This window comes from Protopterus annectens, chromosome 4.part0 (genome assembly GCF_019279795.1).
Source record: "Protopterus annectens isolate FY-2018-M chromosome 4.part0, PAN1.0, whole genome shotgun sequence".
Taxonomy (NCBI): domain Eukaryota; kingdom Metazoa; phylum Chordata; order Ceratodontiformes; family Protopteridae; genus Protopterus; species Protopterus annectens.
The window spans coordinates 249,478,638-249,495,439 of record NC_056733.1 but is presented as its reverse complement, the minus strand read 5'-3'; the positions used below and the strand labels follow the sequence as shown (position 1 = coordinate 249,495,439).

Sequence of the window (16,802 nt, the reverse complement as noted above, 5' to 3'; positions counted from 1 at the left end):
TAGAGCTGGAGTTCTTTCAGTCGGGCAGCATAGGACAGATTTTTGAGACCCTTTATCCTTTTGGTGAGGAACTTTTGTGGCCTCTCCAGCTGCTGCAAGTGTCGGGTCAGATACATTCGAATGGGGCATTGTACTCAATCATTGGTCTGATGAGTGATGAGTAAAGGGAGACTATGACCTCCCTTGATCTAGATGAGAATCCCTTCATGATAAGGTGGGCAATGTAGAAGGTCTTCCTAACTACTTTAGCTACATGGGTGTCGAATGACAGACTACTATCAACCTGGGTCCCCAGGTCCCTGATAACTTCTTCTGTGCTCAGTGGATTGCCACCTATTTGGTAGCTAGGGGTAACCTTGTTTTTCCGAAGGGTATGACTATGCATTTTTGGCATTTAACTTTAGGCGTGGCTCTGGCACCAGTTATCCGTTTCTGTGAGACCCTTCTGAAGGATATCTGTGTCAGATGTGTTTTCTACTATGGCCCAGTTTGCAGTCATCTGCAAACTTTGTCAGCCATAACCCTCCTGTGTTTGCTTGTACTTGGAAAAGTAGATGCCAAACAAGAGTGGGCCCAGGACTGAGCCCTGTGGGACACCACTTGTGACAGGCTTTGAGTCTGACATGGCGCCAGCAGCTCTGACCCTGTGGGTTCTGTCACTCAGCCAGTTTGCAACCCATCTTGTGATGTATGGGTTGACATTTAAGCTGATGAGTTTTTCAATGATACCCGAATGGGGTATTGTATCGAAGGCCTTAGCCAGATCGAGGTAGGCTGTATGGACTGCCTTTCCCTCATCAATGGCTTTGGTGACTGTTTCGAAAAAGTCAACCAAGTTTAAAAGGCATGATCTGCCTTTGACAAAGCCAAACTGGGTTGGATCCAAAGTCTGCAAATTCCTATGTCTTTATTTATGAGGTCCATTATGATCCTCTCCATGGCTTTGCAGATAAGGCTTGTCAAGCTAATGGGCGGTAATTTCCAGGGTCGGTGGAGGCACCGCCTTTGTGAAGTGGTACCACAGTTGCAGTGCGCCACTCCTGGAGTGCGTATCCAGAGGTAAGACTTTGATTAAACAGCTGTCCTAGCTGTGGGTTTAATTCCTCATTGAGTTCATGGAGCACACAGCCGGGGACACCATCAGGTCCCATGGATGCTGTGTTTTTGCTTTGGAGAGAGCAGTTCTCACTTGGGCGCTGGAGATGTTTTGAGGGCTGCAATCGTTTGGTATAGATATCTCTCCTTTTGAGGGGGTGGGGAGGGAGAAGTTTGCACTGAACCTGTCAGCCAGTATGTTGGCAATGTCTGTAGGATCAGTAATCTTCACATCATTTTGAACTAGCTCTGAGCATATCTGGGAGTTTCCTCCCAGGTTTCTAACATAGCTAAAGAAGGCCTTATGATTGTCTTTTGAGTCTTTAGCTATTTTTCTCTCGAAATTTGCTTTGGATGATTTTATGAGAGCTCTTAGTTTTTACTTATAGTGATCAAGGGTGTCTTACCTTTTAAGGATTTTGCTCTATCTTGTAGTAGCTTCCTCCTTTTGTTGTAGAGTTTGTTTATGGCTGGGGTCCACCAGACTGGATGCTTGCCTTTGGTACAAAGAGTCTTTGTTTTGCTTGGGATTGCCTTATCCATGCAGTCCTGCAGGTGCTGGTAGAAGGCATTTGTAAGTGATTCAGCGGCTTGAGTACTGTTTTCCGCCGGCTCGGGGCCTTAAAGGAGACCACACTAGTCTTTAGAAGTGTGAAGTCGGCTTTTGAGAAGTTCTTTACTGTGGTCTTTTTTATTTCAGGTGGGGGTGGGATGAGGACCTCCAGCGAGATTAGTTTGTGGTCTGATCTCACCAGTGAGGGGTACACCTCCGGTGTTGAACATTGTGCTCCCATGTTCGTGATGATGAGATCAAGTATGTTATCTCCTCTTGTGGGGATGGTGACTAGTTGTTCCATGGCATTTGAGTTTATGAATTCCAGGAACTTTTGGGCTAGGGTGTTTGGGCTTGAGTAGTGTTCCCAGTCTATATTAGGGTAATTGAAGTCACCTAGTATGATGGTGTTTGGTGATACATTTATCCCTCTAGTGTTTTCAGGAAGGCCATGTGAGGTTCCTGAGTTTGTGAGGGTGGCCTGTAACATGCTACAATTTGCAGAGCAGTCTTGCCTATGGTTAATTGCACCTGGATGGTCTCCGATGCATCGTGCGTTGCCACCAGTCTTGAGGTGTGGGTGTCCTTGATGAATATGGATACCCCCTCCTTTCTTGGTATTGTCCAGATTTTGGGGCGGAGCATGATATGAGGTAAAACCTGATAGCGCGGGGTGCTCTCAGGAGCCTTGAACCAGGTTTCTGTCACAGCACAGACATCGATGTTCTCCATACTGAGAAGGGCCTAGTGCGTGCATTTTGAGATTTAGACTTCTGGCATTGAGCAGCATTACCCTTAGTTTTTTTCCTTTTTGTGTTCTAGGGTGGTAGGTTTAGAATTTGAGCCTTGCCTAAAAAGGCACTATGGGGTGGCAAGAGCCTTTGCCAATATCCGGAATCCCAGGGGTGACAGGTGCAAGCCGTCCCTTGCGAAGCAGCGTGGCTTGTCCAGCATGTCATCCCAGGCAGACAGACACTGGATCCCCTTTGAATGACACCAGTGTTTAAGCCAATTGTTAAAGCTGATCATCTTATCTCTGTATTGTGGCATCATTCTTGGTGAAGGTAGGATACTGCTCAAGGTCAGGGTCATACCTGTCTGGGCTACATAATCAGAGAGCTCCTCAATGTCTCTTTTCATGTAGTCCAAGGAGGTATATATATATATATATATATATATATATATATATATATATATATATATATATATATATATATATATATATATATGGACAGTATTACTTGTACTACAAAGAAATGGAAATTGTACTATTTGGTTCAATGACCCTAAGGATTTAGACTAGCTGCTTGTAAGGTCCCAATACATTGCCACTGTCACAGCTCCCCTCAACACAGCAATAGCAGACCTTTCAAAATAATTACAATTCTGCCCTAAACAGATTTTTGGGGAGCTCTTCTTTTGAGACATCAGCATCAGATTATATCATTTGCACTTTGGGTTAATCTATTAATGCTGCTATTTTAGGGATAGGAGAAGTATGCATGAATTGCCACCAGTGATGAGCCATGAAAACATGAGTCCCAAATATGCTTAGCAGATCTGAAACATAGCACAGAGTGAGAATTTGGTTATGCATTATTTAAAGAGGTCTAATTATCAGTTTATTACACTGGCTCTAAATGATTGTTACTGTTGAATTGATACCCTGACGCCATGTGCAAAAATGGTTGTGGATGGATTACTGGGTGCTGCTGGAAAAACTAATATCCCATAAATTGCGATATAACAGGAGTTAGAACAAGGGCTTAGAAAGTGCATAGAGTAGTGCAGTAGAGAAACATCTTGAGAGGTGTTAGAAATGGCTGGAATGTAGCTTAAAATGGAGAGACAGAAACAAATATATAAAAAGAGACACAGTCAAAGTTAGAAGGATCTTTCTATGCATTAAAACAAAAGCAGTAAAATAATATTTCCACATCAATTACCATAACTGCCACATCAAATATACATCTTTCCCAACATTCAGATATTATATAGGCATCTAAAGTGAGATAAAATACAATTTGAAAAAAATGTCTATATAAACAATCATTTAATAAGTACTGATCTTCCAAGGGAGAAGTGCAAGTGTCATCTGCGATGAAAGGATGGGAAACAGGGTGCTTTAATAAAACAATGCATGAAGGTGTCTGGGATGAGTGTATGTTTACAGTGTCTAAGAAGGTAAGAGAAGATAGGCAACACCAAGGAATGTCAAAGACGCTTTCTTGAAATAACCAGGGATCAGAGGTTTTGCACACCTCCCAAGAAGTGGAAAATGCTCAGTCTATGCAATTAGGAGCATTCTCAGATACGCTGTTAAAATTCCTAAGCCTCTCGTTCATGCAAAAAGTTAGAATACAACTATGCTGTATCATAAAAAAATAAATATGTATTTCAAGTTTTACTTCTACTATGAAGCAGAAAAGATTGCACTATTAGATTCAGTGTTTTATGGCCATAAGGACTAACTGCCTGTAAGGCCTAAATATGTTGCTTCAGTAGAGGTGTGTGACCAGCTAGTATTGTATCTCTCCTTAATCAAGAGTAGCCTTTTCAGAATCATTGAAATTATGCATAAAATAAACATTTTGTGTATCTTTTTGCTTAAGACACCAGCATCAGCTATTACCTTTTCCACTTTGGGTTAATATATTGATGCTACTCTTTCAGCGATGTGCAATAATGTGTTTGCACTTCCTTACTTGGTGAGTTTCAAAGATTGTCATAGCCAGGGCATTGTAGTGGGGATAAGCTCCCACTATCTATAAAATACTTCCACAGCATGCATCTCTAATAGCCTCTGACAACCCAAGTCCAGCTCCTGGCCTTCACATATGGCTTAGTTTCTAAGCCTGGTGAAACCATTTGTACTGACAGGAGAACGGGTGAAGGCTGGGTGGCTGGTGTCTTAAAAACAGTTGCTTGAGGCAGGTGGGCTCATTGGCCTGGGAAGGCAGCCCACCTAGGAGAGGGTCAACTTTGACTTAAAACCTCTGCTGCCTTGTGACAATGCCTAGTCATGGTGAAGGCTTCACGAGTAAACCCCCAAGGAAAAATCCAGAAATGGAACCCCTAAGGCAATTTAAGGTTGTACTCAACTTCACTCTGGCAGCTCCTGCAGTGACACTGATGCTAAGTTATACAGGCCTTTCCTTTCCCTTTGGATTACATCAGTGGCATGGAGAGTGGAAACCTGCTGCTGGGCATCAGCTGTTTCCTCAAAATTCACTTGCCCGGGGCTGTGCCCTGTAGATGACACTCCAGCATCACTTTGTGAGGGTGAGACAACATGGGAAGCAGCAGTTACCATTGATAAGCCAAGACACTCAATTGACATGGAGTGAGGTGCCAGTGGCTGCTTCTGATGGTGGAAGAGATCCTTTAATTTCACTGGGCAGCTACCACCCACCTTATGTTGTGCAGCCCCAAGCTAAATAGCTGCTACCTCACCATGGTACACTTGCTCCACTGGATATTTGGGGCATGGAAACCCCCTACAGGCGAATCTTTAATCATATACCTGGAAAAAAGCAACAAAATAAAACAGCCTTTAGGCTGGGCACATGCAACATAAGGATGATGACTCAAGGCCTTACAGAAGATCTACAGAACATCAGTAATGCTCGAAAGACGGCAGTCAGTAACCATGAGCTGAGCAATTTGCAGATGGACATTGTGGTGCTCCAGGAAAAACAAGGCTGTCATCCATTGGATGTTTCAGGGAGAAGAACCTTACTTTTTTCTGGCATAGGAAGCTTCCAGAAGTGAACAAGGAACATGGTGTTGGTTTCAGAAACAGAAATAACCTCACTGGCTTAGTTATACCACCAAATGTGGGAAATGAGAGACTGGTGAAAATTCAACTGCAAACACCAGAGGCCATGGTCAACATCTACATCATCTACATGCCTACTTGAAATTCTTCCTGGGAAGTCAAGGACAAGTTGTATGATGAACTTAGAGCTACCATTAGTGAGGTCCCTTCCCATGAACCATTATTTATTTTTGGCGACTTTATTGCCAGAGTTGGCAGTGACCATCACAGCTGGCCATCATGTCTGGGACAGTTCAGAAGAGGAAAGATGAATGAAAACAGACAGCATCTCCTTGAACTTTGTTCCCAATATGACCCCTGCATAACCAACACCTTCTTCAGTGTCATACCCCAACACAAAGTTTCATGGCAATACGCAAAATCAAAACACTGTATCAGCTTGACCTCTTCCTCACCAAATACAGCAGTTCAGGTAGTCAGGGTAACACACAGTTACCACAGTGCAGACTGTGGTACTGACCACTTGCTCATGTGTAGTAAGGTGAACATTCAGCTATGAAGGTTCTTTTGCTCTAAAAAGGAAGGGAGACCACACACTGACATAGGCAAGACTCATGACCCTTCAAAAGTATGCAAGTTTGTTCAAGCACTTAAAGAGGCCTTGCCTCACCTGAATGTCACTGACACCAGCAAGAGATGAGAAAAACTATGGGATGCCATCAATAACACTGCGATGTCTATCTCTGGGAAGAAGACAGTCAAGTGTGCTGATTGGTTTGAAGTCCACACTGAAGTGCTGACACCCTTGACTGAGAAAAAAAGACAGGCACTGGCTGCATTCAGGTCCTCTCCCAATGAGGGGATCTTGCAGGAACTCTGGTGTGCTTGGAGTCATGTGCAGCAGGTAGCTTGGCAGTGTGCAAATGATTAGTAGCTTCAATTTTGCTTTAAGATTCAGCAGGTGCCGCAGACATTGGTTACATGAGAAGAATGTATGATGGGATCAAGCAAGCTATCAGTCCATCACGAGGGAAAATCACCCCACTTAATTTGGCTACAGGTGAGATCTTGAAGGAGTGAAGCAAGCAGATGGAATGCTGGGTAGAACACTACTTGCAGCTGTATGCCAGAGCAACAGTAGTTATGGACAGAGCCCTGAATGCCATCGAGCATCTGACAACTATGTCTGAACTTGCTGCTGAGCCCACCTTGGAGAAACGCAATGATGTGTTAAAAGCACTCTTTTCTGGAAAACCCCCCAGGAAAGATGGTATTCCCTCAGAAATCCTTAAATGTGCCAAGTACCCTAATCTCAGAGCTCCATGCAATACTTTACCAATGCTGGAGAGAAGGCAGTATACCACAAGATATGAGTGATGTTAACATAGTTACTATATACAAGAATAAGGATGAACAAAGTTATTTTAACAACTATCATGGCATCTCCCTTCTCAGTAACATGGAGAAGCTGTTTACACATGTCCTGAAGAGGCTTCACATTCATGCAGAGAGAGTTTACCCCGAGTTTCAGTGTGAGTTCAGAGCTGAACGATCTGCTTAGACATGGTTTTCTCTGTTAGGCACCTACAAGAAAAGTGCAGGGAGCAGAACAAACCTCCCTATATTGCCTTCATTGATCTGACTAAGCCATTTGTGTTTGTCAGTAGGAAAGGTCTGTTTGTGATTCAAAGATTGGCTGCCCTCCAACACTGCTTAGCATTATCAGGGTCTTTCATGAAACATGAAGGGGACCATTATGTACGATGGATCCACATCTGAATTTCCTTGAATTCCCAGTTGAGTGAAGCAGGGGTGTGCACTGACTCCAATGTTATTTGGTATTTTCTTTTCTGTTCTATTGAAATTTGCTTTCAGAACTACCACAGAGGGTATCTTTCTCCAAAGCAGAATAGACAGCCACCTCTTCAAACTGCCAAGGTTTAGATCAAAGACCACGGTGCTTAGGGAGCACCTAAGGAAGTTCCTGTTTGCTGATGATGCAGCTATTGCTGCTCACTCAGCAGGAACATCAGTCACTCATGACTCATTTTGTGGCTGCATGTATGGAATCTATCCTCACAATCAGTTTAAAGATGACCCAGGTGATAGGTTAAAATGTGGGCAATGAGCCATCTATCAGGGTGAGCAACTATGAGCTGGAGGTTGTCCATGAGTTAGTGTACATAGGCTCTACGATCTCTGACAACTTGTTGCTTGATAGCAAGATCAAAAAGCACACTGGAAAAGCTAACACAACTTTTTCAAGGCTGATGAAGAGAGAGTATGGTCTAAGAATAAGCCCACTGTACATACTAAGGTGCAGGTTCACACAGCCTATGTTTGAGCACATTATTGTATGCCAGTGAATTATGGACTTTGCACTCAAAAAAGGAGCTATGGCTCAATGTATTCCATATGCGCTGCCATAGGCGCATACTTGACAACTCATGGCAGGACAAGATCTCCAGCAGCAAAGTGCTTGAGAGGATACGCACCACCTCCATGTTCACCTTCCTGAAACAGAGTCATACATGCTGGTTGGGTCATGTCTCACATATGAAGGATGTCTGAATACCGAAAGACCTCCTTTTTGTAGAGCTGAAGTCTGGAAACAGGTATAAAGGGTGACCCAGAGTGCACTACAAGGAAATATGCAAGTGCAATCTCACTGCTTTCTCCTCAGACAAATGCCTGGAAACAAGAAGGGAAGGAAGCTCTTGCTATGTATGTAATCATGTTGGCAAGGAGAGCAGAGGATAAGAGAGCCCTCAGGAAGATCCATTCCTATGATACCAAACCAACATCTTCCTACTGCTACTCAGAATGCGGAAAGGACTGCCACTCCTAGATTGGATTGTACAGTCACAGAAGACACTACTTGAATTAGTCCAACAGGAGCGCAAAGTATGCTTACACTTGGTGAGTTGGGGAATCACCAGTCTTAAAATACACTTAGCAGATCTTCTGCACTTTGTGTTAATCTATTAATATTGTCCTTTCAGTGCTGTGCAGAAATGTGTGTGCACTGCCTTCCATAATGAAAGGAGAAAACCACCAGTATTAAATGCACTTAGCAGATCTTTCAAGGGAGAACTGCAAGTGCCATCTGGGCTGGGCTATCAGGATAGTTGAAAGATTTAAAGCCTTTAATTTTCTTGGTTAGGTATCTTTGGGGCCTTTACAGTGGAATGAACATTCTTCAATTTATGCATACCACAGGGGCATTGTATTCAACAATGGGTCCAGTAAGAGAAGCATACAGTGGTAGGATGACTTCTTTGGATCTTGAGAATATTGTCCTGGAAATTATCTCAGCCAGATAGAAGGATTTTATGACTATGGTGGAAACATGATCAAATGAGAAAGAGTTGTCCACACGAGTATCCAGGTCTCTTATGACCATATCTCTCTGAAGGGGAGTACAATATGCAACATATGAGGTGGGAATAGCTTTATTGCCAAATGCTATTACGCTGCACTTTTTTTGCACTTAGCTTTAGGCCATTTTCAGTACACCATCATCAACCCCACTTTCCAATTTTTCTACATGGGTCAGGGTGTCGTGTCAGCTGTTGCCATCTCTCTTGATTCAATACCATTTTCCTACCTTCTGCGACACTCATGCTGCAATTGTTGCAGGTCTTCTCTCACACAATACATCTCTTTGCTGGATGCACTAGTTTCCTTTTGTCAACTTACTGTCTGTCCAAAATCTTCTTCACCAGATTGTCTTCTGTTTTCTGCATGTGTCAGAGCCACCATAATCTGTTTTCTTTGACCTCATCTGCAATTGAGCTACTTTGGCTTCTGCTTTGATGTCATCTTCATGTCTTCATCTGTCTGGCTTCTGCTTTGATGTCATCTTCATGTCTTCTTCATCTGTCTCACAGTGTGTATCCTACCAACCATCTTAGGTGCTTCATCTCCATCACCTCTAGCTTCCTCACCTGCTCTACATTTACTGCACAGGTTTCTGTACCATACAGTAGTACTTGTCACACCACTGATTTGTATAAATTACTTTTCAGCTTCTTTGGCATTCTTCTGTCATACACTACCCCTAACATTTTGTACCTGTTTGCTGCAGCCCCTCTGATTCTAGCTTTGACCTTCTCATTCAGAGTTTCCTTCTCCTTAACTACCCCTCCCAGATACCTGAAGCTATTAACCTGTTCTACTATTTTTCCTTCTATCTCAAATCTCGTCTTCTTCTGATTTCTCCCATTTGCTGCCATTACAACTGTCTATCTGTACTCAGTTTCATCTCATGTGCCTTCAGTGTTGCATTCCATTCCTCTATCCTTTGCTGAAGTTCTTGCTCAGATTCTGCCTGTAATGCCACATCATCTGCATACAGTAACATTGCTGATCTGTCCCATCCAACCTGTTTGCTAATGTAGTCTATCACCAGTATGAACAGCAGTGGACTCACAGATAAACCCTGATGCACACCCCTCCTACGTAGAGCCCCTCTGTGAGACTGAATGCTGTTTGTACTTGAGTCACTGGGTCCTTGTACATAGCCCACACTAATTCTACCAATGTTTCTGGGACTTCAAAACACTGCAGAACTGTCCAAGTCAGTTTTCTTGGGACTATGCCAATGAATGCCCAGTTGAAGTCTTTCCTCATCTTTAGCTTCGTCTTAACCATCTGTCTCACTGCAAACTTTGGGTCAGTTGTGGTGATTCCTGATATGAATCCAAACTGCTCATCTCCCTCTTTGTTATCCAACCATCTTATTTTCTACTATTCTGTGCATTTATTTATCAATCACCCTCTCCAGGATTTCATGCAGTGTGACAGGAGTTTGATACCTCTATATTACCCACAGTTGTGAATGACCTCTTTGTTTCTGAGCACTGGGACTAGTATGCTTATTCTTCTGTCATCTAAGATATGCCTTTCTCTCCATACTGCTTTGAGTACCCTCAAGAGCCATTTCTCCTCTATCTTACATATTATAGTTATCATATCTGCTGTGACCTCATTTGAGCCTGACTTCATTTTCCTTGGTGCTATTCTTACTTCTTCTAGGGTAGGCTTTTACTCTTCTTTCACTGTAGGCTGTGCCCGGGGCAATACAGCTTCTGTGGGGTTTTCTTCATTCAGAAGCTGCTGGAAGTACTCCTTACATCTGCCTTTGATTTTGTGTGGACTAGTGAGTATGTTATTGTTGACATCCCTTTTGAATGGTGTCTGACTATCTTATTTGTCATTCTGTCTTTACCTTGCAACCTGATAGAGTTTTTTGTGCTATCTAAGCTGGCAGAGTGCCTCTGATGCCTCGTTCTTTATTACTGCAACTCCTGTCTTAACATCTTTGTTAGCCAACCAGTGTTCCTTCTTAATGTGTTCTGTCTTTTCTGTCTCCCACCTTCTTCTGGCACTCCTCTCTTTTGATGACCTCTTAGACTTCTGCATTCCACCAACAGCTTTCCTTATGTACCTTATTTCCATACCTGGTTCAGGCTGCTTGGCCACATACCTGTTCTGCAGTCTTCACACATGTTATTTTGAGATGCTGCCATTCTTCTTCTTCTTCAACTGCACCTATTTCCCCTTCTTCCTGAGGTGTTACAGCCCTGACTAATTCCTTGAACTCTTGAGCTTTATCTCCAGTCAACTTCCAGATTTTCAGCCTAGTTTCTGTTGACCTTAAAGCTTTCTCTGGCCCCCGCTTGCAGCTGATTGTGGCAACCAATGGTTTATGCTGTGTGATAACTGTTTCTCTGGGGATATCTGCAGTCCTTGATTCTACCCCATCACCCTTTCCTTACTAGAAGGAAGCTTACATGAGCTGCATATTGTTGACTCTTCTATGTGACCTCGTAACTGTCTCTCTTGCTGATCCATGAGGCCATCACCAAGCCATTTACCAGACAGATGTCAAGAATGGCCTCTTCTTCTTTATTTCTGTTGCCTCACCCATGTGGACCCAGGGAGTTCTCATATCCTGTTTTGTCTATCTTGATATGTGCATTCATGTCACCCATTATCAACACCAGTTCATGTTGTCCTGCTTTATACAGTAGGTCCTGCAACTGTTATATGAATGTGCTCTTTTCCTCACTCTCACAACCCTGCTGTGGGGCATATGCTGAGATTATGAATAATGCCCTGTCTTTACACTGAAGTCTGCTTACCATGAGTCTGCCACTAATTCTATGAAATCCTTCACTGTCTTCTGAGGTCTTACCCTCAACAAAATTCCCATACCATTTGTAGTCTGTCCACCTCCTGAGTAGTAGATTCTGGATCCCAAGCCAAGTGGTTTGGTTACACTGCCCTTCCATCTTGTTTCTTGGATACATAGGATGCCCAGTCTCCTTCTTACCATCATGACATCCACTTCCAAGCTGTGTCCTGTCAGTGAACCTACATTGAGTGTAGCAATTCTTAGTTCATGTTTGGCAGGTTGATTGGTTTTATGTACAGCTTTTGCTCAGCAGAGCTATCCCACGTAACCAGAGTTGGGCAACTGGACACTGGCTGGCCAGTAGCTTGTTGACACAGGGCTGCTGGGATTTACTGTGGGCACACACTGGCCAATAGGGGCATATACACCCCTCCCACTGTTAGCATGGGTTCCTGGCTTAGGTCTGAGTAGACCTGGTCCTCAAGCCACTTATCACTGGCAAATACTCATGCCCATTTGGCAACATTAGTCAACACTACCAAATCACCTAAAAACAATTTTTACATGGAATGACTAGCCCTGACACTTCTCATAGTCTGTGATCTATGTTCTCTTATCTTGAGAATATTAAGCACCATAGTTGACAGTAAACTAGCCTTTGAACATGTGTCCAAGGTAGTAAGATACTCCTTCTATGTTGCTCACCTTACAAGTAAGTGCATCACATCTAGTTCCAGGGAAGTCATGGTACCACTATTCTTGGCCCTCAACAGACCTATCTTTTTTTTAAACATCTTTATTAAATTATCATTTAGGACATAGGCAAACAATCCAACAGAAGAAAAACTATTTTAACATTTTCCATTTAAATACAATATACATCACATATATTTTCTTTGCTGCTATCATCAGTCCAACATTACAAAAATTGCTGAATTGCTGCCTTCCCTTAAACCTCACTCTTCCTCCTCCTGAACATTATTATGCATGTATTGTTCTCACAGTTTCCATTTACTTCTACATAATTTGTTTCTTCCTTTTCCAAATACCCTTCTTCCAGTTCCTTTATCTCTTTTGCAATACTCAGTACCTCAACTACAGTTGGTGAAAACTTTGATTTCCATTTTCTAGTAATTGCTTTTTTGACAGCCAGCAGAAGCAAACTTAATAAGACCTTACTTTGTCTAGGCATTCAGAGCCTGTATCACAGCTCAGAAGAATCAGTTCCTTACTTACAGCTGTTGGTCATCCAATATTTCCAATAGTGTTGTCTGTAGGGAATTTTCAAAATCTGGCAACTCATTACACTCCCATAACATATGTTCCTAGTTATATCTTTCTTCTCCATCACACCTCCAACATCAAAGGTGTTTTTTGTAAAAGGTAATTGTTTAACTAAATGGGTTGTGTACAGTGCTCTATGTGAAGGATGTTCAAGTTTTTACATAGGTAAAACAGAGAACTTTACATAGACATATTTATGAACATCTTTATGATATTAAGAACAAAAAAGAAAATAATGCCTTGTATAAACATTCAATAGTTTCTTCCTCATTTACTAAGATTTCTTTTGCCATTATTGACTCAGTTAGCTATAATCCAAGGGGTGGGGATGCGAAAATGTTGCTAGAAAACTAAAAACTAATGTCTTTTGGCTTTTCCCGGTTAGGGCTCGCCACAGCAGTACTCCGGTCTGCTAATGATTGGCAGTGGATTTTTTTTTTACGGTGCTGAGTTGCCAGCCCGATGCCCAACCTTCAAAGAAGGCACACCCATTCACGCACGCACCTACCTGCATGTCTTTGAATGTCACTCGACCACGGGGAAAACAAAGAATTAAAATGACAGTTACAATTACAAGCAACCTGTTACCCAGGTTTAAATGAATATACTTCTATTCAGTCTGTTTTAATTATGAGGGTGAATAATTTTTAATGGGATGAAAGCGTTAAAAGTTTTATGCTTTGTATTTTGTGTGAGACAGACTTTGCTTGAATTTCATTATATGCTGTGTAATGATTTTTTTCCCACTGTTCTAGGTTAATTGGATAAGTGGTTAATTAATTGGTTTTGTATAAAAAGGCCATTCTGGTGATATGGTTTCGATTCTGATGAAGTCCTGTTTGTGTTAAGGATGAAAGCGCTTAATCAGTTTGGTCATAAATAAACAATATATTTTATTTTATAGACAAATCCTGGTTGTGGCTTCTGGTTACTAGTTTTTTTTTTCTTGGTCATTCAGTGGTAACTGCTTACTTTTTCAATTATTACACCTCCAACATTTGCTATCTACTGGAGGAAAATCCTTTGAAGAATGCTTGGGATATAAAATACCTATACAAACACTTCCAAGCAAAGTGCCTAAGCCTTCTGGACTTAGTTGCATACTTGGGTGCCATACACATGCCCTGAGATTGTTTTCTTGTAAATTCCTTTTCCAGTTTCTCTTCCCAATCTTTTCTTACCTCCTCTGATTGATTCTTGAAGTTATCAAGCAATATTTTATATGCCCTACTAATTGTCCCTTTTTCAACTGCTGCTTCTGTTCCAGATTCAATTAAAACTCCACCAGAGTAGGTATTTCACTTAAAAAACCTTATCCCCTTCTCTTTGCATGTACTCTGAGATCAAGCCCTTGTATGTAAAGCAGACTCTAGCCTAAAACCCAAATGTCTTCCTGGTCTCATTCTGCTCCTTTCCTACTTATTTGCTCCCAATATCTTGGTTCCTTTACTAGGTTTCTCCAGTAAATTCTAGCCCTCCTCTTACCTATTTTCTATATTAATACTTGCAGTCATCCCTACTGGCAAAATCTCCTTTTTCCATTCTCATATTGACTTACTTCTTAGAATACTTTCTGCTACTTTCTGAATATAATATTCTGTATGGTTATTATTACTCTCCTTGAGGATATGCATCCAAAATCCCACTCTCACTCTAGTTCTTGAACTCCCTCCCTTGCTTCACCATAATCCCTTTCCACTTTGAATTATAACTTCTTCTTGTGTTATGTATATCAGCTTTTATTGTGCAGCTCTAAAATATCCATTCAAATCAGGTAAACCTAAACCACCTTGTTCTATTAGAAGGATCAACTTATTCCTCTTAACTCTTACTCTCTTTCCCTCCCAGAAAACTTAATTAAATATTTCCACAACTTCTCCTCAGTTTGTTTTTCAGACACCTTTATTGAATTATCACTTGTGACATAGGTAAGTTTACTTCCATATAAAGGTAATCAAACTATATTAACATAGCAAACATTATACTTCACATATATTGCTATATATGATATAACCCAAGAATTTTACATAAATTATTCAATTCCTGCCTTTTTTAAACAAGAAACATCTTTATTAAACCATCACTTCCTACATAGGCAATCATACATTTATATAAACAAAAACAAACCACACAGATACAATCCTAGTTGCAAGCATTTTATATCACAAGCCATACTGACACACTCCCAGCTGCAAACATTATACATCACATATAATCTAACCAATCTTTCTCACTCAAACATCACATAGCTCATTTAAGTTCTACTGCCTTTTAAACCTCATTCCTCCCTTGTATGTATTGTTCCCACAATTTCCATTTTTTTCCTATTTAGTTTTCTCTTACCCTCTTCTATAGATCTCAGTTCCAGTTGTTTTATATATGTTACTATATTCACTACTTTCAGTACAGTTGGTTTATATTTTGATTTCCTTTTCTAGTAATTGCTTTTTTGGCAGCCACCATTATTAGACAACAGTAAGGCCTTACCATGTCTAAGCAATTCCAATTTTGTATCATAGCTCAGAAAAATCATCTCCCTCACCAGACCAATCTGCCCACCTAGCATCTCCAACAGTACATCCCACAGGGAATCCTTAAAGTTCGCCAACTCACTGCATCCCAGAAAATATGTTCCCAATTACCTCTTTCACCCCCTTCACACCTCTAACATTTGCTGTCTGCCTGAGGAAAAATTCTCTGAAGTCTGCTTGGGGTATAAAAATATCTATGTAAAAATTTCCAGGCAAAAATCCTAAATCTTATAGATTCTGTTGCATATTTGGGAGATGTACATATATCCTCCCATTGTTTCTTTGTGAATTGCTTATCCAGATTCTTCCCAATCTTTTCTAGACTCTTCTGATTAATTCTTATAGTTATTGTGCAATATTTTATATGCTGTACTAATTATTCCTTTTTTAATGACACCTTCTGTTCTAGATTCTATTAAAAACTCTGCCAGTGCTGGTCTTTCATTTAGGACCCCCCCCCCATTTCTTTCTTTTTGCCTATACACTGATATCAGTCCCTAATTGGGAAGGCAATCTCTATCCTGCAGTCCAAATAAATTCTTGGCATCTTCCCATGCTATCATATTTCCCTCTCTAGTTATTTGCTCCTAATACCTTTATTCCTTTGCCAGTTTTCTCCAATAAATTCCAGTCCCCTCTTGCCTATTGTCTGTATCTCTAACTGCAGTCATCCCTATTGGCAGAATCTCCTTTCTCCATTCCCGTGTTGTCTTAGTTTTTAGGATACTATTTGCTACTTTATGGATATAATATTCTGTATGATTATTGCTATTCTCTTTAAATGCCTGCATCCAAAATCCCAGTCTCTCCTTGTTTCTTTAGCTTTCCCCTGTTTCATCATCATCATCCCTTTCCACTTTGAATGATAGTCCAGGTTGATAAAAGTATGCTTTACCTGTATACAAGACTAAGAGGACTAAAAACATGTTCACTGCTTGTACCTTACTATCCATTACAATAATAAGAGTTTCCAATTTATCAATGTTTACATTATATTTTGTTTATTATCTTCCTACATATGCTTAGCTGCCATAACAGAAGCTTTATTAATCCATACTACTAAAAACTTCATCTTATCATGTCCCCATAAATATGGATATTGCTGAACCAATTCATGTATAGGTACATAATTTATGGCTATAGCCTTTGCTTTATCTTCATTAATTGTATATCCTGAAAAGACTAGAAATGGTCTCAAAATGTTCCACAACATTGAGATGTCCTTTTCTAGATTTAGCAAGTACAAAATAATATAATCTGCAAATAAAGCCAACTTTTCTTGATTGCCTTACCAATTATATCTTTGAATTTTTAAGTCCCTTATTTTCTTTGCCAATGGCTTTAGATATAAAGCAAATAACAAAGGGGAAAGAAGACACTTCTGCTTGATTCATCGGTTTAAACAGTTTATCAGAGAGAAAC

General features: G+C 41.0%; 1 protein-coding gene across 1 annotated transcript in view; it reads left to right on the top strand.

The window, feature by feature from the left end:
- The window catches only part of LOC122800242 (rhomboid domain-containing protein 3-like), a 158,024-nt gene that overhangs the window by 10,471 nt on the left and 130,751 nt on the right, over positions 1–16,802 (top strand). The window contains exon 2 of the mRNA XM_044069734.1: positions 6,379–6,486. Coding sequence (XP_043925669.1) covers positions 6,379–6,486 — 108 coding nt within the window. The remainder of the gene's footprint in view (positions 1–6,378; positions 6,487–16,802) is intronic.